The 27889-nt window shown below is 39.8% G+C and overlaps 1 protein-coding gene across 3 annotated transcripts in view; it reads right to left on the bottom strand.

Annotated features, from left to right (window-relative positions):
- Positions 1 to 14148: 14148 nt before the first annotated feature.
- LOC133408796 (chemokine-like protein TAFA-1) overlaps positions 14149 to 27889 on the bottom strand; it is a 165581-nt gene continuing 151840 nt past the window's right edge. For 2 of the 3 annotated variants that reach the window (XR_009769319.1, XM_061688029.1), the window contains one exon: positions 14149 to 15443. Coding sequence is in view for 2 of the 3 variants with exons in the window: in XM_061688029.1 (XP_061544013.1) it covers positions 15426 to 15443 (18 nt within the window). In the remaining variant the exon portion in view is untranslated. The remainder of the gene's footprint in view (positions 15444 to 27889) is intronic. The other variant, XM_061688028.1, reaches the window with a different exon arrangement.

Genomic DNA, 27889 nt, shown 5'->3' with positions numbered 1-27889 from the left:
TCAAGGAGGCCACCAAGGAACTCAAGACAACTTCTAAAGAACTGCAGTCCTCCCTTGCCTCAGTTAAAGTTAGAGTTCATGACACAACAAATAAGGAAGAGACTTGGCCAAACGGCATCCATGGCAGACTTCTAAGATGAAAACCACTGCTGAGCAACAATAACATAAAGGAATAATAATTTTCAAAAAAACATCTTAATGATTCCCAAGACCTTTGGGAATCTTATCTGAAGTGACGAGGAGGAAGTTGAGCTTTTTGGAAGGTGTGTGTCTCGTTATATCTGGCGTAAATGTAGAACAGCATTTTAGAAAAAGAACATCATACCAACAGTCAAACATGGTGGTAGTAGTGTGATGGTCTTGGGCTGGCCTGCTCCTGGAGGACCTGGACAACTTGCGGAGATTGATGGAACCATGAATTCTGCTCTTTCACAGAAAATCCTGAGGGAGAATGTTCAACCATCAGTTTGTGACCTCAAGCTGAATTGCATTTAGTTTGGGCAGGAGGATAACGATCCAAAACACACCAGCCAGTCAACTTCTGAATGGCTTAAAAATAACAAAATGAAAGTTTTGAAGTAGCCTAGTCAAAAGTCCAGACTTGAATCTGACTGAAATGCAGTGGCATGACCTTAAAAAGGCCATTCAAAAGCCTCCATTTTTGCTGAATTCAAACAATTCTGAAAGAAAGAGTGGGCCAAAATATCTCCACAGAGATGTGAAAGACGCATTGACAGTGACAGAAAACGCTCGATTTCAGTTACTAGATTTATGGGGCCATTACCTTTTCACACAGGGCGAGGTGAATTTGAATATATATATATATATATATATTTTTAGTTAGTTAGTTTTTTACCTTAATAAATGAAATTACAAAAAAAAAAAAAAAAAAAAAACATTTTAACTTCACTTGTGTTATATTTGTCTGATATTTACTGTTCTTTAGTGATCCTAAATATTAAAGCGGGTAAACTATGCACAAATATAAGAATCGGAGAAGGGGGCCAATACTTTTTCACGCCACTGTATAGACACACGTTCGGGAGATGGGTCACATCGCCCCCACACCGCCTCTTCAGAGAAACGCCATCCTCTCCTACCCCCCTCTGTTGATGATTAGAAACTTATGAGGTAACGAGCCTGACCTGTCGGTGATTCACTCCTGGAATTTCTGTCAGCACCCACCCCCTCGGGGGACGGATGGTTGCCGGTCCGCAAAATAGATGTACTGTACTTCCAAGAACCGGTCCGACCCGGAAAAAAAGGTTGGTACCGCTGTTCTTATGCTCTGCACATTACGTCCGTGAGTCGATGAGACTTTACCTGATATTGATGGTTTTCCTTTGGCAAAAGCCTAGTGGTATGAAAATAAACTGTTGAGTGCTTAGGCAAGGACATTTCTTTCTGAGCATTGTCAAAACTTTCGACTTGACAATAAGTTCACTCGGCTTCGTGTGTGGGCTGGCGTGTTCTGTCTGCAGAAAGCTGCCCGAAGCTCAGCCTGCTGCTGTGGACTATTTTATGCAAGGGCTTCACGACTTATACAATGTTCTGACCTCCACACACACAAAAAACGTCTACCTCCTTTTTTATACTTCTATTCTATATTTCAAACTATTCACTGTAAAATTCTAAGGAATAAGATGTTTTATGGGGTTGTAATGAAGATCGATAAAGGCATAAAAGGGCAGAGGTACACAGCAAATTTTGCAATGCATTGGAATTAGATTGAACTGTTATGGTCTGAGGTTTTAATCTCACCAGTTCATTTAAACTTTAATCACATTCACATCAACAAGGCAGCCACATGGTTTTGCATTATTGTAAAAGGCAATACACTGGAACTTCCAAAGTCTAAACCAATCTTTTATTTTTGTTGACCTACAAACTGTAATTCCGAAACCATTGTTTCCCTTGGGAAATAATATCAAATGAATTAATTTAATCCAGAGTGAAACTGTTTCTGATAATTAGCTCTTCAGAAAATGCAAGTAATGTTTAAACATTACTTATCATAGTGTAGAGAAAAGTTCACCATTGTATAATAAAAGTAAAATAATGTAAACCTACTCACTTTGAAGAACCTGAAACACAATGGAGATGAAAGTGTTGTCAGAGCAATACTGTTAGTGGTGTTTTAGTACACTAGTCCCTCGTTTATGGGAGGGGTTACGTTCCAGAACCCCCTGCAATAAATGAACATCCACAAATGAGCGACAAATTAGCGACCATTGATGCATTTTATTATTTCAAAGAAATCCTCACCCAGCAACCCCCAACCAGGAAAACTCCTTCTGCACAGCAAAACTTCTTCCACACTCCCAGAAGCATATTTCGGAGTATGGCTTTCAATTTATCTTAAGCACCCAGCCCCTTTTGTACATTTGCATGATGTGCTTGTTGCGCTTTGAGATTTTACAGAATGAAAAGTGCATTATAAATAAAGTGGGTTATAGAAATATATGCATATATTTGTAGTAGTAGTAGTAGTAGTTGTTGTTGTAGTCGCAGTTGTATATATTTTAGTGGTCTGCATAACAGCAATACAAAATATTCATGTGAGGTGCAAGTATTCGTTTTGTCTACTTGAGATCACCATGTTCACATTCTACACTGTAGTATTTATGACTTTGAATGTGTGTGGCTTTAAAATGTGCGGTCTGCTCTGTCGATTGATGTAAGAGTCAGCGAATAAAAGTGTAGAGTTAGTTGGCTGTTAATCGGCTAACCAGTTAGCCAGTTTAACTAGCCAACTAATCTTTCTCACTCCTAAAGTGAACCTCAATAACTTCATAACTTCATTTCCCCCACCACCAGATCTACTTTTCCCTTCACTGGCACTGTCTCAAAGTGCGTCATCACCACAGTCTCTCAACCTTCCCCCTAATCTAAGCAGAGACTCTTCCATCACATAACACAGCAGATAATTTCCTTTGTTCATTCCAACCATTTCTTCAACTCCTTAACACACTCACCATTGCTCTGGACTGGTGACACAAAGTATTTACAGCATCTGCCCTTGCTGTCTCTTCTCCCTGTAGCCTCACTCGTCCACCTCTCTCATTCATGCACATACAGTATATTCTGTTTTACTTCAACTAATCTGCATTCCTCTCCTTTTCAGCACATGCCTCCACCTTTCTAATTTTTCCTCCTGCTTTAACTACATATCACAATATCATATCAATGACAAATCTGTGATGTGAAATTAGATATGTACGATTTAAAAATTTGCGATACAGTGATACCACAAAAAAAAGAAAGAATCACAATATAGTGAGGGCTGACTGTATAGCTGGAATTCCTGAAGTATTTTTGTATATACAGTGGGTACGGAAAGTTTTCAGACCCCCTTAAATTTTTCACTCTTTGTTATATGGCAGCCATTTGTTAAAATCGTTTAAGTTCATTTTATTCCTCATTAATGTACACACAGCACCCCATATTGACAGAAAAAATTGGAAATTTAGAAGTTTTTGCAGATTTATTAAAAAATAAAAACTCAAATATCACACAGCCATATGTATTCAGACCCTTTGCTGTGACACTCATATATTTAACTCGGGTACTGTCCATTTCTTCTGATCATCATTGAGATGGTTCTACACCTTCATTGGAGTCCAGTGTTAGATTATACTGATTGGACTTGATGAGGCAAGCCACACACCTGTCTATATAAGACCTTATAGCTCACAGTGCATGTCAGAGCAAATGAATTCAAGCGGTCGAAGGAACTACCTGAAGAGCTCAGAGACAGAACTGCAGCAAGGCAGATCTGGCCAAGGTTACAAAAAGATTTCTGCTGCACTTAAGGTTCCTAAGAGCACAGTGGCCTTCATAATCCTGAAATGTAAGACGTTTGGGACGATCAGAACCCTTCCTTGAGCTGGCCGTCCATTCAAACTGAGCAATCGGGGGAGGAGAGCCTTGGTGAGAGAGGTAAAGAAGAACCCTAAGATCACTGGCTGAGCTCCAGAGATGCAGTCGGGAGATGGGAGAAAGTTCTAGAAAGTCAACCATCACTGCAGCCCTCCACTAGTTGGGGCTTTATGGCAGAGTGGCCCGACGGAAGCCTCTCCTCAGTGCAAGACGCATGAAAGCCCGCACGGAGCTTGCTAAAAAACACCTGAAGGACTCCAAGATGGTGCGAAATAAGATTCTCTGGTCTGATGAGGCCAAGATAGAAATTGTTGGCCTTAATTTTAAGTGGCATGTGTGGAGAAAACCAGGCACTGATCATCACGTGTCCAATACAGTCCCAACAGTGAAGCATGGTGGTGGCAGCATCATGCTGTGGGTGTGGTTTTCAGCTGCAGAGACAGGGTTGCAATCGAAGAAAAGATGAATGTGGCTAAGTACAGGGATATCCTGGACGAAAACCTTCTCCAGAGTGCTCAGAACCTCAGATTGGGCCGAACGTTCACCTTCAAAAAAGACAATGACCCTAAGCACACATCTAAAATACCAAAGGAGCGGCTTCAGAACAACTCCACGACTGTTTTTGAATGGCCCAGCCAGAGCCCTGACTTAAACCCAATGGAGCATCTCTGGAAAGAGATGAAAATGGCTGCCCACCAACGTTCACCATCCAACTCCAAGAACTGGAGAGGATCTGCAAGGAGGAATGGCAGACGATCCCCAAATCCAAGTGTGAAAAACTTGTTGCATCATTCCCAAAAAGACTCATGGGTGTATTAGCTCAAAAGGGTGCTTCTCCTAAATACTGAGCAAATGTTCTGAATACATATGGCTGTGTGATATTTCAGTTTTTCCTTTTTAATAAATCTGCAAAAATTTCAACAATTAAATTTTTTCTGTCAATTTGGGGTGCTCTGTGTACATTAATGTGAACAAAAATGAACTTAAATGATTTTAGCAAATGGCTGCAATACAACAAAGAGTGAAACATTTAATGGGGTCTGAATACTTTCCGTACCCACTGTATGTCGGCTGGCAGCGTTAAAGGCCTTAATCTTGACCCATCAAAGGCAGGAGAATTTATCTGAAGTTAAAGGTGGCAGAAGGCACGCTGATCAAGAAATAACAAGCACACTGATGAGCACTGGGCCAGCAGCAGAGATGTCAAAAGTACAGGCATTCAGTACTTAAGTAAAAATACTAATACTTGTGCGAATACCAACACTGATAAAAGTAGAACTACAGAATAAACTCATATACTACTACTGCGGAGAGCAAAAACGTCAATGTGTGAAGTTGCAATATCATCAATTTAAATCAGTGGTTCTTAACCTGGGTTTGATCGAACCCCAGGGGTTCGGTGAGGCAGTCGTTGGGGTTCAATGGAGGACTCGACACACACTGTGTGTGCGTGCATGCATGTATCCGTAAAAGCCTTTTTACACTGCATTTTGAATGCCATGTTCATGCCGTTCAAAACGCAACGCTGCGTCGAGATGGGCGTTTACCATTGCGGCGCTGCGCCTCGAGTTGAAATGCTTTGTTCTTTTTTTAAACAATCTTTATTTAACAGCATTTCAACAATACACCTGAGTTGATAGCATTGCTGTGGCGCCAGAAAGCTCATCCAATAATAAAAAAGAGCCCAAAAAAATCTACTCTTACCAATTAACCCTTTTTGAGGATTGTTGAAATAACATAAAGAAAAGCAACAGATTTTGTTGTGAATTTTCACAAAGCCCATTCCTCTGATATGTGTGGCACTTACCAAGGGGAATGGCAACAGCAAAATTCACTTTCACTTACATTACATTTTCATTGAATTGCATTTTACATTTTTTTTATGTGAAATTTATGTTTTGTTGGTTTTGTTCTTTTAACACAATGATTTCGTGTCCAACTGATGCGTGGTTCATTTTGTGCATGACCTGTATGACTGAGAATCCACACAGACAATAAAATATATACCTGTTTTGAATCTGAAATAAACCATATTTTAGTTTTCAAATTAGGATAGGTCCCGTGAACTCCAGATGAAACTTGCAGGGTTCCCTACCTCCAACTCGGTTAAGAACCACTGATTTAAATAGAGCCCCGCTTAGACTCTTCATGAGCACCTGGAGCATTTTAATAAAAGTTACATACAACAAATAGACTTTTAAAAAAAGCTAAATAAAATAGTTGTCAGAGACACAAGGACAAAAACTGAAGCCTAAATCAATCGAGGTAAATTCAGCAGGAAAAGAGGGAAACACGACTGAAGTCTACAGAATTATTTGGCAGAGCGGTGAATCTGAGCCGGGCCTTTCTGGACAAGTCGATGAGTGGCAATAGTAATCAGGTGTGCACAGCTGCAGGTCAGCTATAGCCCCTGCCGTACACGAATATCGCAGGAAGAGAGATAAAGGTTTATGTTTACCATTGCATCTATTGTATTTAAGTTAGGCAAGGATGCCTTCTACTGTCTCAGGTAGTTTTGTTTCTGCTTCTGTACTCATCAACACACCTTTTCCTCTTCGCTACAAGTGGCAAACTTCTCATGTGGCATTACGGATAATATAAAAAAAACTGTAGAAAAAGCAAAACACACTTCTGGAATTAATCATCAGTTGTTTGTACTCTAAACTGCTGGACTTTAGCTTAGTTTGACTTCCATTGTACTTTCTCTTCAGGAATAAAACTGAGCATTGGGCAAATCAAGCCTCCAGCATGATGGCGGAAAGTTAGGTTCTGGTGTGTGTGTGTGAGTATATTCAAAGAAAATCTTTTTTGATGATGATATACAATGTTGATTTTCCTCTTTAATATGAATGAATTTCAGTTAAGAAAAGAAAATCTGATATGACATTCTCAAATCCATCACTCCTCTGTACCAGCAACTAGGTAACCTGGTTTTATTGCCTCAAGGAGCGCCATCTGCTCAAAAGCATCCACATCAATTAATGTATTGGCCATTATCATTTTGTCATCCCTCTGCTTACAATAAATACTTCAGAAGATGCATAGCACAGTATGACAATATACAGTCATCGGTAAACATCCATCTTGAAAAATGCAAATGTTGCAGCAACACGATAGTTAAGCTCTAATGAGATGTATTAGGGACATTAGAAAAGGGGTAGTAGAATCTTGAAGATTGCTATTAAATCATTGCATCCATTGCTGTGGTTGTCATAGTAATGATGATTACTGCTGTAATACCAAGTGGCATTAATGCCACAGTGCTTCAACCCAGAATAATATGGACCTTGTCATCTATCAGGAATACCTGCATTTATTTATATACCATCAAAATTGTATATGTAAATAATGTATGATTATTACGTATGAATCACTAATACTGTAGTGGTACATTCGCCTGACATTGATGTATGCAGCGTGGGTTCAATTCCCACTCAGTGATGGTGTGAATGTGAATGCGAATGGTTGTATCTGTTTATATGTGCCCTGTGACTGACTGATGACCAGTTCAGGGTGTAGTCCGCTTATCGCACGAAGTCAGCTGTGACCCAGCCCCCGTGACCCTGAACAGGATGAGCGGTACTGAGAATGGATGGATGGATTGATATTGACTATGATGATGGTAAAATCCTCCTTACTATGAACTGATAACAAAAAAATTTTTTGCTGTACATATAAAATAATGGAGTTGTTTATGAGTCACCCTCTCTATTCGACATGGATTTAAAGGTCCCGTATTTTGGCTATTTAGAACTCCATAGTATGAATCTCTAACATGGACTTAGTATAAAAGTCTCAATTTCCTTTCAAAAAACACCTTGCTTTTGTCCAAGTGTCCAGAAAGGCCCCTCTGATAGCTACTTCTGTTTGACCCAGTTTTGAATCCGCTTTGTCCATATTTGGCTAAGACTGCCCCCTTTCCTCTGATTGGTTGCCTAAGTGTAGAAAACCCACTTGTGTTTCTTACGTTGATAGCGCTGGCTTGGAAGCGTAGATCTTCGCGAGTGACGTAAATAAGCTTGAGAAATTAGAATGACTTGATTTCAGTTCTCTTGGCAAAAAAACGTCTGGAACTCAGGAATGCATGAGTGATTTTAACCATAGAGACAATATAAAATCTCAAATTCTAGAAAAAGTTGGTTTTGCTAAATATGTCCCCTTTAAAACAATAGAGTGCTGAGAGGGCACGTGGCCGTGTTGCTACTATTTAGATCGTCTGCTTCACAGTTCAGGGTTTGAATCTCAGCTCCGGCATTACTATAAAGCCCACGCAGGCACGGGGAGAACATGCAAACTCCACACAGGCGGGGCCGGGGATTGAACCCGGGTCCTCAGAACTGTGAGGCTGACGCTCTAACCAGTCGGCCACCGTGCCGCCTATATGAAATAGATTATAGTATTTATCAATCAATCAATTAATCTATCTATCTATCTATCTATCTATCTATCTATCTATCTATCTATCTATCTATCTATCTATCTATCTATCTATCTATCTATCTATCTATCTATCTATCTGCCTGCCTGTCTGCCTGCCTGTCTGTGTGTCTGTCCAATCAGCTATATTAAATATTGATGTTAGTCTGGTCCATCGAGACGGAATCGTTTTCCTACATTTACATAAAAATGAATAGATTTTTTTTTCCAATGTCAATATGGGGCCTTGCAACAAATATGCCACCCTGGAAACCTTGTATTGTAAGGTATTCTTTTAACCATTTCTAGATGTACCCTACTTAACTTAAGAGGCCTGGACGAGCTTTGTCGATGTTAAAACCCCAGGCAATACACACATCAAACAAATGGTCAGTCCCACTAAAACACAACGAGAAACAAGGCAGAGAAACAGTTCTATTTTGACATAGTTTTTACTGTCATGAACTGCTCTGCAATACCATTATTGGAGCCTGGGGGGCACTTTGCGCCCTCTCGCCCTCTCTCTCTCCTCCCCTTTCTCTTTCAGGACCTGTCTCTAATCAGCCCTCGTCACCACCTACTTATAAACCTGCATATTCCTGGAAATCCTTGCCAAAGTATTGCAGCTTATTCCAGCAGTACCACAGCCCACATACCTCACGGAAGCCACACTGTTCCTTGTTCCCCTTTTCGACTCCTGTGTCTCTCCTCGTTTCCAGTATTCCCTCAAATTCCTTAAACACATCATTCCCGCCACCAAGCCAGCTGCCTGTCGTCTCCACTGCTTGCCACCTGTCCACGCCACTGCCTGCCAAGGCAGCCAGGACCACCTTCATTACCTTCCTAAATAAACTGTTCATCACAATTTATCTGCCTCCGCCTGCTCTTGGGTCCAGCTCCTCTCCATACGTGGCATTTACAGGCTTAAGGCATACTATTTTGATTTGTGAATAAGATTAAACATCTTTTCTTTTTTTTTTTCAGGAATCTGTTTGTTCTCCTAACTGCTTATTAGTTAAGGCTTGTCGTTGTACTCAAAGTGAGAGTTTGGAAATGATCTGAGCAAGGGGCACAGAAGTAAGTGGATTGAAATTAGATCTTGTTCTTAGACATCAGACTTCACAGCTTAGTAGCTTAAGATAAAAATGAATAGCTGTTTAAGGGTGCTTACACACTGCACTTTGTTTTTGCGGCACCCATGGCGGTTTGGGGCACAGGACGGTGCAGGGACAGCGGCGGCACGGCGCAAGCTTGCCTATATTTGTCGCCGTTTGGAAAACGACTCAACAGGAAGTAGCCTGGTGCCTTTTCCCACTGGTTTGGATGTAGGTCGCAGCGTCGCAATATGTATTTGTCACCATGTCTTTTTCAGTCTGAAATCCCTCCACCACCATCTGTCCATTTGGATCCACCGAGGTTTCATTACAGAATTAACCATTCGCGCCAGGTGCACACACAATGAATGGGTTGGTTGACACCACACTGCACTGTGCCAAGTGCAGTGTGAAAGGTCCTTTAAAGGTCAGATGACAAAGATGTTATAGGGTCACTTAAAATTCATATTTGCATTGTTTATATGTTATGTAATACATGCACATAACTTCCAGCACGTTTTCAGCCATAGTTTAGCTAAAAATTGGGTTTTTATGACGCATATTGAGTCCTCCCCGAACATACCCGAAGCTCAAGACACTGGGGTGTGGTTACTCTATCCACCACAAGGGCTACCAGAAGTGACGTTGCAATCTACAAGCATAGCGCGCTACACACTATACGCAATGGCGAGCAACGTGTTGGAATATGTGGAGGAGGAGGATTTCGACGTACAGGAGCACCCAACTGAACTTTGCATCGTCAAAGCGTACATGTTTGAGCCGATGAGGAGGTCGGAACAGAGATGATGACGAGCAGCCAAGTAGCAGCTGTACAACAGAAAAAGAGAGTGGCCACTGGCTCGATGTGACGGCATGTCAAAAGCATGTCTTTTTATACACTCATGGCTTGAAATAATGCCACCCCAGGGGTGCCAATATTTTTTAGTACGACTATACGTATAATATCTTCATTTGTGTTTCAGTGACACGGCACAAGCTTTTACATTGCATGCAGTATTCCTATATATTGTGTGCCCCTCGGTCAAGTTCCGGTATAACACGCCGCACGCAAAGTATTTGCCGTGTGTCTGTGGGCTTGTCATACAGGCAAAAGTACAGACATCAGTACTGAAAACTACTGTGTGAGTCTTTTTTTTCCTACTCCCCAGTTTATAGAAACCATAATAAAGTCGTAGGTATATACAAGGAAATGCTCACCTCTTGTTTGCACCGCTTCGCTGGTGCATCGTTGCGGCTGCGAGATTTAGTTCTCTTGCTGGTGGTGGAGGTCCCGATGGCCGTAAGAAAAATAGTTGGCACCGCAGCTGATTTCAGCCTCTAGCTGTGTATCCAATGCTTTCTGCTAAGTCTTTCTCAAAACACGCCGGTTTGAAGTGATCAGCACAGAGTTTGAAATGCTTGCTAGGCACTGATAACGTTTCTTCCCCTCTCGATTGACTTTCACCATCCACTGGTCACGTATTCCTTCTTCACTTGGAAAGCAAAAAAAAAAACTTTTGCCGCTGCCTGAACCATTTGTACAACCAAATGTCACACATTAAACCATTGTGGCATCGTTAAATCAACAAACAACAAATCAACAATAAATCGACAACAAATATACCAGGACAGGAACAACAGCATGGAACAATAGCACACAATGCCGAATGAACAGGATGTTTGGCTTGTGTGACGTCACAGCGCCGGAAAGAGAAGAAGACCGGAAGGTGTGGGATACAAAAAGCAGAAGGCGCATTCTGCATCATATCGATTTAACTTCTGTATATCTGCCATATAATCAATTCGAAATAGCAGATGTGGTTTGTAAAGGGGTTCTAGAATTATCAAGAACAATTTTAAAATCTGTGTCCTCTGACCTTTAGGGGGTTGAAGCATAACAACATATAATGAAGACTGAGTACATTAATTTTATATGCTTAGTGGTTTTAAGATAACAATGTGGCTCAGTAGTGTGCATGGCCTCCACATGTCCCTCTGTAAAACATTTAGACTTCCTCCTGGTGAGATATTGGACCCAGACAGATCAGGGCAATCTGGATATTGTGTGGTGTGATGTGGTCGCCTTAGATGTAGCGAGACATTGTGTCCCAAAACAGGATCGGGTGGGCCCGCCAGTCGCACCAACACCTTTGTCACCCAGGAACTGCTGACACATTCAAACGACATGAATGAGGGTTTTGTAATGTACTGGATGGGACCTCGGTCTCTCTACACCACTGTGCGGTCTAACAATGGGCATGAGACTCTTGGCCTCTCCTACGGTAATTTCCTGTCTCTTGGTGCTTCTTTCACAGTTTTGCTATTGTGCTTGGAGACACACCAAACCTGATCAATGCATATGGATTTGCCTACTTTGCGTAGATTCATGGCCATTTTCCCATGCCTCAGGGGCATGGGAAAATGCATAAACAGCCAGGAATCATACAAAAAGGATCCTCATCTTGTCTATATGAGGTGGAATACCATTCCTTATGTTAAGTTATCCCTTTTGCACAAGACAAGGTGAAACTAATTAAAAATCAATTTCGCTTCCATATTCATGGACTGGTTGATATCCTGGATGTATGTCTGAGTTACATTGTGATGATCATGCTTTCACTTTATTTTACCAAGCAGTGTATTTAATTGCATTAATTAATGCATTTGATGTGATAGTCAGCTTCACATGGTCATTATTCATTTTAGAGAATCAGTTAACTTAAATGACATTGTGAAAAGGAAACTACACTTCCACTTAGGTTTGGATGTTCATGACTTTGTAAAGTGTTTATTCATGTTTTCTCTGCTAGTGAAACAAATTGCTTCAAACAGAAATACTTTGATATCGTCCATTTTCTAATCTCACTATTTTTGTAAAAGCAGCTGTTATTTTCCTTCAAGTGTCAACCAATCATTTGGTTGTGTGGAGACACTCTTTAATTGGGGATGTGTGAAATCTCAAAAGGCTTCTGGTTTCCAAGTTTTTCATTTTGTGTTGTGAAATAAGGAGCTAAAACATGGTGGAGTAGTGAAGCGCAGCCATTCTTTGCCTTTCATTACAGTACTTGTTACCAAGCACAGATTTGGAAATCATTTGTCTTAAAGGTTACTGCATTGATGTTTGATGGGCATGAGACATTACATCACAAGAGTGAGTTATATTGCACACGAGCCAGATTGTGTCTCTTGATTTTTTTTTTTTTTTTTAGATTTGGAGAGTTGGCCCGGAACTCGTCTCAAAGAAAGTTTAAGGCGTTAGTGAGTGCAGCGTGACTTGTCAAGACCACCACTTCTGGCTATTACAATGGTGGCAATCAGTTTAAACACAAGACTGTTATTAATTTCCATCCATTATCTGTTCCGCTTATCGTCATTATAGTCACGGGTATTAATTTACATGTCAAAAAGGTTTCCAGTAATAATGTAAATTGCTAATATTGAAAGCACATTAGCGGTCATTTATAGAAATGGCCAGTAAATGTTCTTTGTTAAGGCACCATTCACAATGACATATGACCATAATAACTAGAATTATAGAGCACAGCATTGCCAATAGTATGCTTGCCAAAATTACAGTTACGTGAAATAGTTAATATGAACAAGATAATAACGTGCAGACAAGAAGTGCAGTCAAACGGTAGAGGAAGCAGTAAAACTTCAAACATTTAATATCTGCATGGGACATTCATTCATTTGAGATGCCCTTGGAAGTTAGGCACATACAATATGTAGCAACACAGTTTGGGATTTACGAGCTAAAAGGGTTACCCTCCTTGCTGTCAGTCGTTGATTAGCCATCCAGAGAGATGAGGACACAGCTGCCTCTCCGTCTCCCCAGGAGGTCATTGGGCTTGGATGGATCCCCCTCTTTCGAGATTGCACTTAACCGTCGACGGAGGAGGACCATGTATTGTTATCTATTCATGCTGCAGTCCTGTCTACACTGCCTAAAATGGAGCAGGGCCTCCCTCCACAGCAAGACTCCATCTTTTGTGCACTGAGCTAAAAACTGTAGAAAGAAAAAAAACACCCTTTCCACCTCAAATCAGAAATTCGCTTCAAAATTGTACAGGGCGAGGGGAATTCCTTGATTTTCTACACAGGCACAAGATAATTGCATAATCCTCACAAGACGCTGGCGAAATGGTTTCACTGAGGCCGCCAAATTAATCTTTTTATACGTGACTACAAAAAGTAAACAGGTCATCATTGTGAAAAAAAGATCTTAATCTGCTAAATTTGGAATATTCCCTCATAACTTGTCACGTTTGTCTTTTATCTCATAATAGTTTAGTGATGTTCTGCGCGCCATGAAACTAGACACATTCTGCAATGATGAATGTATAGAAGCACAACCTCTGGGAGAAATACCTCTCAAATGAGCAGAGAAGGGATTGATATTGAAATCATCTTGCATTTGGCTTGGCATGATATTGGAAATCTTTCTTCTAATTGCCTGAATGAATCGAAATGTGCTATTCTGATAAATCCAGCCTACTAGCAGAGGAATAATATAAATCAAGCACCTCTGAATTGTTTGTGTGTTTACTACATGTTCGTTTACCTGGAAGCCGCAGTTCATATTCGGCATGTGTTGTTGTTTGTTTATTCACTCAAGCAAAACGTCTCTTCACAATGTTAATAGATCAGATAAAAGACAAGATATTACAACACATCAAGTAGTCATTTTCCTCACATATCAGTCACCATAAGAAGGGAACTACAGACTCCAAATCAGTATAGAAAATGACTTTTTATTTCTCAAGAGGCTCTCCTGTAATGTACTTGTATCTCTACTAGGGGATAACAGTATTTCTCGCTGTAGTTATCAATACCTGCTCTCTGTGTTTTGGAATATTTCACCTGAATTGTCACAGTCTGGTGTGTGAAAATACATCTACACAGCAAACGTTCACAGATTACTTATGACCACTTTCAGCAGCAAGAGACACATTAATGATCCAATTACCTGCAGTTGTTGTTTTATTTTTTGCAATGGTTGCCAATCTGAGTTGAAACCTCAGACAATGTTGATTAGTGAGGCAGTCCTATACAGTGTTTTCCTCATCTTTACCAGCATGTTCTGGCTTGACCACCAACACTGCAAAATGACCAGTGACAGATACTTATTTTTACAGTTATCTTTGTACCTTTTCCATTACAAGTGAAGCGTTCCTGTACACGTCAATGCAGGGCTCTCCACAAGTATGAATTCCACTTTTACTCCAAAGAGAAAAAAAACAATGTGTGGGGTTAAACTCCTAATAGAGTCTTCAATATACCTTTCAGTTTGTTCGATCTGCTGTCTTACATGTCTTTTATTCATATAATTATGTATATACACACACACATGTGTTCTTACATACAAATAAAACTAGCGCTGTAGAATGTACATTTCTTTAAGGTCAATAAGTCAAATCAAATGTTCATTATCGGCCACAAAGGTGAGACCATAAGGGCAGACCTTCAAGTCATAAAAAAAGAAAACCTTGATGAACTCCTTATAGGCTGCTCATTCTTTCTCATTCCTAGGTAGTCCTGACAAAGCCATCTTGTAAGCAAGTTAAACACAAAAGCAGCTATCCACGCAAGACAGAAAAGGGAAATCAGGGTACTTTTCCATCTTTGTGCTCTTCTTTCCATGCTCAAGTCCGCATGAGCTTCTCAATGTCTTTACCTTTTAGACAGGCGGGGTGAAAGTCTTCATATAATGTTCAAACAACCTCATAATGACCCCGACTGAGCTGCTTCAGTTTTTGAGAGACACACAGAGTGAGAAAGAACTGGGAGAGAGTTGGTGGCTAGCTGGCCACAGCTGTGTGGATGAGGAGATTCATCAACATGGGGCTCCTTGATCAAACAGGGGATTAGCGCGGTTTGAAATCCTTGGCACCACATGAGCAAAGCTGTTTTATCTAGGTGGATATCCTTTCTGTGGTCCCAGGTAATCCAGTCACCAGCCTTGGATGTAATAGGTTTACACTATTCGTCAGGAAGAGAAAGGGTGGCGCAAAGTCCTGCGATGGGAGCTCGTTGTTAGGTCCTGGGATGAATCTGTAACAAAGGAGAAGAAAAGAGAAAAAGAAAAAACACACTTGCTTAGATAGAACAAAAATGGACAAAAATGTACACGGATTAGACCATGAGGAATTGCTCGATTCGTTGAGTCTCACAAACAACGGGAGTCTTTTGAACTGTTTAGTGCTTTGTAGAGCACTGTATCACCACTTGAATTCTGCTGGTTACTAAAAACAGAAAGCTTTGACAAAAGGAAACAATGCAGGAAACTGGAGGAAAATGCACTGCTGCTTCTTTTGAGAGGTACGAGGTGATGTCTTCTCTCAGAAACATTATGCCTGGATCAGACTACCAGACAAATTGGGTCTTTCCCGATTGTCAGACTACTGGCATAGAATCTTGCCGTATCTCGGTCAGACAGTGGTAACACTACATGACATGTATTCCGAGACCACCGCATCCCATCTTTTACGATCACTGGGCTTTATCTTGACAAATCAAACACTGTTGGTGTGGCGGAACCAGAAAATGTTTTACCGGTCAATGCGACCGGATACACTCGTGTATTGTGTTGGCGGGGGGGGGACGGTAGGTAAACATGCCGGCGTTCTGTCGAATCATGCTCTAAAGCTTCAGTAAGCATTGGTTTGGCAAATGAATAAATGTTGACAATGGCGACCAAGTATATTGACAACGGGAAGCACGGGGTCACAATACCCAATCCTATTGGTCGATGTCAAGGTGCGCTGTCAGAGAGGTGTCTTTGATATGTCACACTATGCGGAAGATATCCAAAGACATTCATTAGTATCGTAGGGCCAAATCGTTGGTCGTGGATAATGTCATACTACAAGAAGTTTTGTCGTTCGTGACAAGATACGTCAGGCCCGATCTAGGAAATCGGCTGCGATAGCTAACCGGCCCAGAATCGAGGCCAAAATCCTGTAGTCTGATCTAGGCATTAGTGTGATCCCATGCTGTCTACTTCATGTACAAACTACTGTATACCTCAGACTAGTTTAGTGTTGGCTCAACCCTTGTGTGTACCATAATAAACCACTTCAGCTATAGACAATCACACTCAAATTCTTACCTATTGGCAATGTAGTCTTCAATTAGTCTTTAATTAACATAATATGAATCTTGTTGGATTGTGGGAGTTACTCAGATCACACAAAACCACACAAATGGAAAAAAAACAAGTCAACATGGGGAGAATGTGCAAATTTCACACAGGAAGGCAGCAGCGGACAGCCAAGCACTATCCTGATTTGAATTTTACCCATCTTATTCTACATACTTCACATATCTTTTCAAAATATTTTTGGTCAAGGCGCCACAGTGAGCGACTGGTTAGCACACCTGCCTCACAGTTCTGAGGACCTAGGTTCAAATCCAGCCTCACCTGTGTGGAGTTTGCATGTTCTCCCCATGCCTGCGAGGGTTTTCTTAGGGTACTCTGGTTTCCTCCAACAAAAACATGCATGGTTAATTGAAGGCTAAATTGCCCAGTGATTGGCTGGCGACCAGTTCAAGGTATACCCCGCGTCTCGCTCAGAGTCAGCTGGGATAGGCTCCAGCACGCCCACAAACCTAGTGAGGATAAGCGGTACAGAAAATGGATGGATGGAATGATTTTTGGTCAAATTCCAAATTGAATGACTTCTGGGGTGTTTCATTTAAAGGTTTCATTGTATTTATTTTTGAGTCATTTCAGTTTAGGTATTTTATTTTATATATATTATTTTTTTTGATGAACACACCTGCAAACTGAGCCAATTCTTAAGCTCTTGATCCTAAACAACAACAATACAGAAGTGACATTTGGAGCAGGCTTGGCAGGTGTGTGCACCTGATTGTGTAAGATGATATTTGTGATATTTTGAGCTGTATCACTCTGAGAGCAAATACAGGTGCAAATACGTATATTACATTCAAACCCCATGCTTACTGGTTTGCATGTAATATATGTATTTGCCCCTGAATTTGCTCTCAGGTCCGTTTACAAAAAATATATATTATTCCTAATAATTTCTAAAAATACTGCTTTTGCGGGTTTTCTGCGAGTACAATGGTTTCCTCCTACATTCCAAAAACATGCATGTTATTATGTTCATTGAAGACTCAAAATTGTCCTTCGGTGTGAACGGTTGTTTGAAGTGCAAATGTGGTGCCTTAGAGTTGGCACCCTGTTACAAGAGCTCCGCTAAGCTTTAACTTTAATTTTTACTTTCTACAGGTTTTTGTCAATTAATGTACATATATTGTTGTGTGGACCCGTTGTGGATTGTTTCTGCATTTTTTTGCCATAGCATTCATCAAAGGCGTTCAACGGTCATGTTTTGATGGCAGCATGTTTGCAACAGCACCGCTTTTGTTGAGGAGAATGTCAGCGCTATAACACTGTTACTGCTGGACTGCAATGGTACAGCCATAGGGCGCTTGTTGTTTTGTGCTTTAACAGGTAGCATTATGGCAACAGTCCCATTTTAGAGAAAGAGAAACGAGAAAGATGACTAAATGGCACTGGAGAATTTAACCATTCTTTCTGCCTGTGTGTTACTCTGTGTGTTACTCAAGAGATGAACTTTGGCTGTCAGAAAATTACAGTAACTTTTTACTTTCAAAAGTTAGCTTGTAGCAAACGAGTGACGTCAAGCACGCTGTGATTGTGACATCTATGATCCTAGCTCCCTCATCCCAGTACAAACGAGACTTAAATCACTCCTCTCTTATCTATTAACAGAGAACAAGAGGGAATAAAACTGTGCATCTCCTTGATGCGACGTGCCAATGTCAACAGAGCTGTGGTATTTTGAATGGAGAAAAGTTCGTTTGGTTATTTATGACTATTATTATTATTTTGGTAGGTTTTTTTGCAGAGCCTTTGTACAGCGGCGGTCGTTGCGAAAGCGTTAAAATTGATAAATAAAGTTGATTTGAGATGAGTTCAGTTTGACTATATTTGTTATGTTCATACAGTCCCCTCCAAAAGTATTGGAACGGCAAGGACAATTCCTTTGTTTTTGTTGTATACTGAAGACATTTGGGTTTCAGATCAAAAGATGAATATGTGACAAAGGTTCAGAATTCAAGCTTTTATTTCATGGCATTTACATCAAGATGTGTTAAACAACTCAGGACAGAGCACCTTTTGTTTGAACCCACCCACTTTTCAAGTGAGCAAAAGAAGTGGAACATGTGACTGATGGGGGTTTCTAGTTGCTAAGGTGTTGCCTTTTAGATTGATTGTTTAAACATTAGATAGTGCTTGTTTTTGGCTTTGGGTTTCACCTGTGACAAGTGCATTCGCTGTTAAGCAGACATTAAGACCAGAGAGAAAAGCAAACCATTTTGAAGCTGAGAGAAGAGGGAAATTTGATCACAGCTCAACAAACATTGAGCATAGCCAATTAAACAATTTGGAGTGTCCTGAAAAAGAAAGAAACTACTGGTGTACTGAGCAACAGACATCGAACAGGTCGGCCAAGTGTATCAACAGCAGTTGATGACAGAAACATTGTGAGAGCTGTGAAGGAACATCCAAAGACAAAAGTCAGTGATATCACTGCCAACCTCCACAGGGCAGCGGTGAAGGTATCACAAGCTACTGTTCGAAGAAGACTTCGAGAGAAGAAATATACAGGTCATATCACAAGATGCAAACAAAAGCAAAAATAATCAGAAGGACAGATTGGATTTTATAAAGAAGTACAGAGATGAGCCACAAAAGTTTTGAAACAAAGTTTTATGGACTGATAAGCCCAAGATTAACCTCTACCAAAGTGATGGAAAGGCCAAAGTATGGAGAAAAAAAGGATCTCCTTATGATCCAAAACACACAAGCTCATCTGTGAAACATGGTGGAGGTAATGTCATGTCTTGGGATTGCATGGCTGCTTCTGGTATGGGCTCACTAGTCTTTATTGATGATGTGACTCATGATGGTAGCAGCAGAATGAATTCTGATGTCTACAACACAATTTTGTTTGGCAATCTACAGAAAAATGCATTCAAAGTAACCGGGAGAAGCTTCATCATGGAATAAGACAATAACCCAAAACACACTGCCAAATGAATGAAGGACTGCATCAGGGAGAAAATGTGGAAGGTCTTAGACTGACCAAGTCAACCACTGTACCTTAACCCAATAGAGCATGCATTTTACCTTCTGAAGAGGAGACTGAAGGGAGAAACACCCAGAAACAAACAATAACTGAAAGAGGCTGCAGTCAAGGCCTGGAAAAGCATTTCAAATGCAAAATGCAACAGTCTGGTGAAGTCAATGCATCGTAGGCTTGATGCAGTTATTGCAAATAAGGGTTATGCCACCAAATATTAAATGTTATTCACTTTAAGTTAATTTAATAATGTCTGTTCCAATACTTTTGCTCACTTGAAAAGTGGGTGGCTTCAAACAAAAGGTGCTCTGTCCTGAGTTGTTTAACACATCTAGATACCATGAAATAAAATCTATATAATTATATAATTATAATAATAATAATTCTGAACTTTTGTCTCATATTCATCTTTTGATCTGAAACCCAAATGTCTTCAGTTTACGATACAAACAAAGGAATTGACCTTGCCATTCCAATACTTTTGGAGGGGATGGTATGTCCCCTACCATTGGCTGGCGTCCAGTCCAGGTTGCACCCCACCTCTTGCCGAAATTCTGCTGGCATAGGCTCCAGCACACCCGCAACCCTAATGAGGATAAGCAGAGGATGGAATGGATAATAATAGTTCGTCTTCTCTTCGTGCCAATACTGCTACTTCATGAGATTAATGTAAAGTAGCTTGTGATGTTGTCCTCTCGTGGTTTATTGTTTAACGTATATAGACCTGGCCAGATAAAATGTTTCTGTTATATACTGAATTTTTATTATTATTATTATTATTATTATTATTTTTACATTGAGCCATATTCTAAACTTCACTCAGACATACCAATGTTTTTTTTGTGTGTGAAAAAAAGCACAATTTGCATGGATAGATACAACAATATAGAAGCACTGTGGAAAAAAAACTGAAGCTGCACAGGTACTGGAAGATTTGAGTCACCGCCAAAACTATATACGCCATATACGTTTCGATTTTGTTCATACAGTAGAAAATAATTCATTCTCTATTCCTCCCTCCGTTGCTTTGGCTTTGTTTGTTAGGGAATGATAGTTTGATGTATGGTTTAAATCTGTAATCCTACAGTGTTATAAAGTTACAATTTCACTTTCATGAAACACATTTTCAAACTAAATAACTGAAAGTGTTGAGTTGTGAATGTTGAACTCCTGGAAATTAGTAATGGCCTAGAGTTAGTCAATTGGTTGGTTTCAGTTATTTATGCTTTGACAAACTATGTCTTTTTACTAGATTGTTGTTTAAAACATCATCTTAGAGCCCAAGGAAGGACGTACGCTCCCTTGCATTAAGCCTTTTGAGTGTTGCACTGCGGCTGTTACTCTTTGCTTTATTTTTAACTTAAAATAACACCTTACTCCAAATATATTGATGGTATATCCTATATCTTTGACATAATGATGCCAAATTCCAAAAGTTCACATCTACTCTTGTCCCTTATATTAATTTTAGCAATGACTTAGAAGCAAAACACTTAGTGACTCTGGGAACCAATTCCCCACTCTACTTACACTTGTCATGTATTGATAATTTAAATTACAAGCCTGGGTTTACTTCAGTCACATTGTCTGTCTATACAATGTGTTCATCTCCACAAATACCTTTAAATAAAACAGTCTTGTGACCGTGTGTGATCAGCATTTGCTTCAAAAGGGTGGAGTGGGAAATGAACTCTGCCAGAACACGAGCTGTAACTGGATGGACATTACAGCCCACTCTCTATCGCAGATATGATCCACCAGAGATGTGTTAGCCTCGAAGAGCTATATGCAAATTCTGTCACTTCAACCTACAAGCATGTGGGTGGTATATGTGATAAAGGTGTCCTTTGTTCCTTTGTGTCCTTTGCCTCTGAAAATGATCCATGTAGTGGATGAAATTCTAACATATCCCATCCTTGCTATGCGCCAAGCTGTATGCATTCATTGGCCGCATTAAATTGCATTTAATCTGACTTCAGTTAGTGACAGGAAAGGACCCAAGAACAATTACTTAAGCTAAAGATTTTATTGCAAACATGGCCATACCCTTTCTGCCATTGTAATTTGTCAAAACAATCAGGCGAACTGCCAATAGCACCCTCGTAAAAATATAATCAGAGGTGGGTAGAGTAGCCAAATATTGTAGTCAAGTAAGAGTACTGTTACGTTCAAGTAAAAGTAAAAAGTAGTCATCTAAATATTTACTTGAGTAAGAGTAAGAAAGTAAAAAAAAAAAAAAAGTGAAAAAACAACTCAAGTAAAGAGTAATTTGTGAGTAACTTCTGATTTTTTTCTTTTTTCTTTTTAAAATCAAGATCACAAAAATCCCCAAAAAATAAATAATATATGGGAGTCGACACACACCTGCCACCATTTAAAATTTTCACTGCCCCAAAACCAACAACACATGCATTGTGCCCGAAAGAAACATTATTTTTTATTCACTTCAATAACTTCATGAAGAAGGTGTTTGCTGACCAGACTTAGTGATGAAGTGTGTGTGTGTGCGTGTGTTAAGTTTGCGACATCCACTGCCAAAACAACAGCAAAAACCTCTGCAACTTACCGCAAGGTGATTTCTCAAGTTAGAAGTGGGCTGAAATATTCAAGTTTGGACAGTCACAATTGAATAGCTGCATGACAAAGCTGTTGCTTTTTGGTCTGTGAACACACTCGCACGGCTTTTCCCTCCCCCCACCCCCCAAAATCAGTCATTTTGATTGGCTCGCAAAGGATACATGCACGGTCATGTGACTGCCTTGTGTCGTCTGATTGGTGAATTGGAGTCAAATGACATTAGTGATCCCGTTTGATTGGCGCAACGGGCGCCCTATGCGGAAGTCGAAGATGGAGTCTCAAAAGAGACGTGCACACGCAAGAATAGATAAATAAAAGTAGCGAAAGGCATGTTGAACATTGTAACGGAGTAAAAGTATCGATCCTTCTTCACATAAATACTCAAGTACAAGTAAAAAGTACAGTGTACTCTGACAAGTGCAGTTTATCGAAAAGGTTACTTGAGTAAATGTAACGGAGTAAATGTAACATGTTACTACCCACCTCTGAACATAAGACTTCACGCAACATTATTGATAACGTCCCGTTTCGTGGCATTTAACACTGATAATAGGGGTGGGGGGCAATGTAAACAAAAAAATAATAAGCTAGCATTTGAATGAATTTCATATTTGACCTGAAAGTTAAAAAGTGATTTTTTTTTTCATCTCACACCCGTTGATGATTTGATGGCGACGACATTTACAGAAGATTAGGACAAGGACCAGTTTTTGCATGTTCACTCATTCTAACAGATTGTGGTTGGTAAAACGTGGAAAGCAGTGGAGACCAACGTATTTAAAAAGGTTTGTGCACTTTAGTTAGGGCTGATGGTTTTCACCATGGAACATTTGGGAGAGCATCGCAAGCACAAAGATGAAGTTAGAAGTGTTAGTGGAATACAAAAAATCCATTGCTTCGATAAGTTTGGGGAAGCCATTAATTGCATAAAAGCCAGTGTTTTGTTTGATTTAAGATGTCCTGAGTGCCTATCTTTGGGACAGCACACCTGAAAAACTGCTCTAGGAGAGGCCAGAACGAGACTATTGTAACAGTGCACTGAAATGACAATGATGCAAGGAGATTCAGAGTTGAAAGGAGTTTTGTCATAGCTGACTGGCTCCAAGCCGACGCTTAGAACACTCATAAACTCAAAAATTGCATTGCTGAATCGACTAAATGTCATGATAATTTTTGTTTTTGGCATTTTAAAAATGGCTACACAAGCAGAAAAATACATACCCTGCCCCCCCCCGATGCTCATGTCATTGATGTGCCTTTCACTTACCATGGCAATAAAATAATTCATATTCAGATTCTGATTTGCATATACACCTCACAGAACATTCAAAATGAACTATGGGATTATTTATTACATTTGGCAGACACGATCCTGCGTGCCTTAGTAGATTATTTTACACATCTTTTTGCGTGGGCAATCAAGTCTGCGCCCGTTTTTGCACACGACAACCTTTAATAAATCAGGCCCATAGACTTTCATAGTCCACAATTTTTACTGATCAAGCAACAGATACACCGCTTCAGAGATCTCGTTTAATGTGCGTCCCGTGTCTGAGATGCAAAAAAATGAGCAGGGACACATAAAGTAAGAGCAATCTATGTATGAGGATGCAATGCTATGGATTAGTATTCCGGCGTGGTGCTGGAAATCCGGCGTATTCATTTTTTTAACAACAGGGCTCCTAGAGTCCAACTAATTTGGTCGCATATGTGCCCCAATTTCTGGATGGTCCGGCTAAAAAAATGAGACAGAGGATCGGCCTGAACGCCCAGACATTTGAGGAATAAAAAAAACATTTCCGTGACTTAAAAGCAGACACGTGAAACCCATCTGGTCTCTAAACCAATCAGAGATAGTGGAGGACAAGGCAGGAGCCTTCCACCTGATTGGTCGTGTGCGTTCCTGTGTGCACGTGTATGTATGCACGCGTGCGTGCGAACTTTTCAATGCGGGCACTAGCATACTCAAAGCTAATTTTTCTTACGGCGAGCTGGTAGCAGTACAATTTCAGAAAGTTAAGCAGCATAAATATGGAATCAGATTTGTGCCAAAAAGATTAACGCAAAACTTTTAAAATTGCAAATAAAAAAATGAGACTTTAGTAATTGCAATGAAATTTTTTTTTTTTTTTTTTTTGCTCGCGATGACAGAATTTGGCGTGCGATTCTGTTTTTTGTGCTCGCGATGTATTTTGTGTTTGCGTTTCTGCTTTTTTCGCATATGTTTCTGAATTTTTTGCGTGCGTTTCCGTGTCTGTCTGTGACTTCTGGCACAAACCTCTCGGGTGGGTTGGCTTTATGAGGAAAGCTTTCTCATCGGCTAATTTGTTTTGAGTGACAGCTAATGCCCATGGATGTGATTTTTGTTCTTTTCGTGTAACACTGAGCAGAGACAACGACAAGAATGTAAAATTCAATTTTCGATCACCTTAAAGGTCAAAGAACTCTGTGCTGATCCCTTTGAACCGGCGTGTTTTGAGAAAGACTTAGCAGAACAGCAAAGGTGTAGTTAGGCAGAGGATGAAACCAGCTGCGCTGCCAACTATTTTTCCTACGGCCATCGGGACCTCAACTGCCAGCAAGAGAACTAAATCTCGCAGCCGCCACGGTGCAGCGGCAAAGCGGCGCAGGCAAGAGGTGAGGATTTCCTTGTAGATACCTACCACTCTATTATGGTTGTTATGCACTCGGCAGTAGGAAAAAAAAGACCCACGCAGTACTTTTCAGTAGTGTTGTCTCTACTTATACCTATATGGCAAGCCAACAAACAATGCAAAGATTTTCTGTGCAGCGTGTTATCAAGCTACTCGAGCGAGTGGCACACAATGTATAGGAATACTGCATACTATGTAAAAGCTTGTGCCGTGTCACTGAAACATACAGTATATGAATATATACTATAATACGTATAGTCGTGCTAAAATATATTGGCACCCCTGGGGTGCCATTATTTCTAGCCATGACTGGATAAAAAGACATGCTTCTGCTTGACCCCAAGAGCATGCCTGTTATATTTTATTCATGACTCTATGTTCGACAAGTGAGGATGCGATAGTAGGTAAATTATGGATCGAAATCCTTCTCCTCCTCATATTCCAACACGTTGCTCGCCATTGTGTATAGAGTGTAGCGCGATGTGTTTGGCAATTGCAACGGCACTTCCGGTAGACTTTGCGGTGGATAGATTAAGTATACCCCGGCAGCTTGAGCTTCGGCTTTGTTTAGGGAGTGCTCAATACGCATAATAAAAACCTAATTCTAGCTAAACTATAGTTGACAACTTGCTGGAAATGACGTGTATGTATTACATAACATATAAACAATGTAAATATGAATTTTTACTGACCCCATAACATCTTTGTCCTCTGACCTTTAAGGAACTATAAGTATCTATTGTATATGTTGTCAATGCTGTACTAGGAAGAAGTGATGTTGTAACATTATGCGAGTAACATGTTAGAAGTGCACAGCCGCAGTTTATCAACAATTTACCAGTTAAAAACCGTTCGCTATATTGGTAACGTTAGCTACCATACTGACTTGTCCGTAATGTATAGTACAGTATTTGGCCATTGGCCACATTTCTTTATCATCTTATGATGATTACATTACTAAATACAATTCAGCACTTCGAACCAGTACGGCTTAAAGACGGAATTCCCATAAAAGGTAAGCACAAATCCGCAATAACCTGTAGGATTTCCTGCAAGAGTTTGATTATGTACAATATCTATCCAGTTTTTCTGTTGACAAAAAGAAAATAATTACAGATAAAGAGAGTTTTGTTTTTGTGTCCCACAGTCTTAATTTAGAATTTCTCCAGATGGAACAGCTGAGGATGAAGATGCATTCAATGTCCCTGGAATGATCAAGTGGTTGACTGGACTGGAACACATGCATGCATCTTCTCAATGCAGACTGACACATTTTTAAGATAACAGTCTACTTTGACCATGAATGTAACAATAACGTAACAATACATTGTGTTGTTTTTACAAGTTTAATTGCAAAATGAAATAAGTTAAAAGGCTGCAGACTTGAAAAGTAGTACAAATCCTGACCAAAACAGGTTGCTTTAATCTACTTGTGCTGTTATTCTTGCTATACTTTGCACTTTTTCTTAACCAACTGGAACTGCCAACTTGATTGGCAGTATATTGCCTGTTAAAGCAAAATTGTGTGTAATCTGTTAATCTCTGCCAAATGTTTGTTTGTTCAAGTGCATTTTTTATGATCAGAGCCTGAGAGTGTTTTATTTATATTTTTTATTGATAATGTTCAATATATTATTTGAGTTAATTATTCTTAAAAAGGATGTACTTGAATTATTATGCTCTAATATCACTATCAATGGCATAAAAAAACATCAACAATACTATCGTTCGTTGTGATAGTTTTTGGGAAAATATATTGTCCTAAAATGTTTAAAATTAAAAACTAAACACATAAAATATGATGAGGGAGAGAGTAATGGATAACACTAAAATATTGTACAAACAGAATAAAAAAAACATGTGAAACGACCTAAGGCAATGCCTTTGACCAAATAATTTAAATTATTTATATTAAAAAAATAATAATAATAAATAAAAAAAACTGTACAAACAAACAACACAAAAAAAAGTGCAACATGGTAGATACTACAATTGTTACCTTTTCCTGTATATTTTGAGGAGACACATTCCTAACCTTGGAGATGTATTTCCAAAATGTTATCACGTTGGTCAGTAAATTGCTTAATTTTGTCCAAGTGGTCGCGATGTACCAATTCCAGTGTACATCTACACCAACGATTGCATGATCACTGAGTGAAAAAAACAAAAAACAGCCAATGACGATACAGTCAGACTGTGCAGGAAGATGGGACAAACATAAGCTACAGCATAGCCAAAGAATATATAGTTATCTAATGAGTAAAAAGATCTACGAGGATTTGGGTGTCAGGATGTCTCATCACTACTGTAACTACTGCTTCGTGTAAGTGGGTGGTGCATCAGCAAGTCAGCTGAGATAGGCTCCGGCACACCCGACGATGAGCAGTATTAAAAAAATAGATAGAAAATGGAAAATACAAACAGGCCACTGACCACGAGTATAGCAATTAGGGTTTAAATCCTCATAATGTGAGGTTAAGACATCTGCGAGATGTCAAGCGTGAACAAACAAACAAACAAACACAAACAACATTAAGTTCATAAATGACCTGAAATATATCTAATCCCTTTTCTCACAAGCCTTTTGCATTATGCTAATAATGACTGTAAATGTATTATATTTTAGATGAGGGTTTTACTGTGTATGTTCGGCATCACTGACTTGATTCTGTTGGCATTAATTCACTATTCAAGCTTTCACCTTATAAAATGTATAACATTCCTTGCAGCATCGTTAAATGCAAGGTGAAACAAAAAGAATGCGTGGGAGAAAAAGCGTCTAAATTACAACCCATTTAATTAAGTCTCTCTTAAGATGTATAATTGTTTCGAAGCACACGAAATTGACCGATCGATTTAGCCACTGGACCGGATAATGCAGATCTATGTTGGGCAAGCGTTTTGGAAGGTGTTCCACAGCCTTTTTGACACTGTGACTTCCACAAACAAAATGGTCTGTCTGCTTTGTCTGTCTGCTACTACAGAATAGGCAATGAAGGACTCCCTCCTGTCTGAAAGACATAAAGAAAGAAAAGATGAAAGATGGATGTCAGGAAGTGGCTTTGGACGACTTCTTAAGAGTCCAAGCCAATTTCTATAAAATGGGTGCAGACGCGCGCGCGTGTGTGTG

Source organism: Phycodurus eques, chromosome 10, assembly GCF_024500275.1.
Source record: "Phycodurus eques isolate BA_2022a chromosome 10, UOR_Pequ_1.1, whole genome shotgun sequence".
In the NCBI taxonomy this organism is placed as follows: Eukaryota; Metazoa; Chordata; class Actinopteri; order Syngnathiformes; family Syngnathidae; genus Phycodurus; species Phycodurus eques.
Note: the sequence above shows the minus strand (reverse complement) of the source record. Positions and strands in the feature narration are given on the sequence as shown.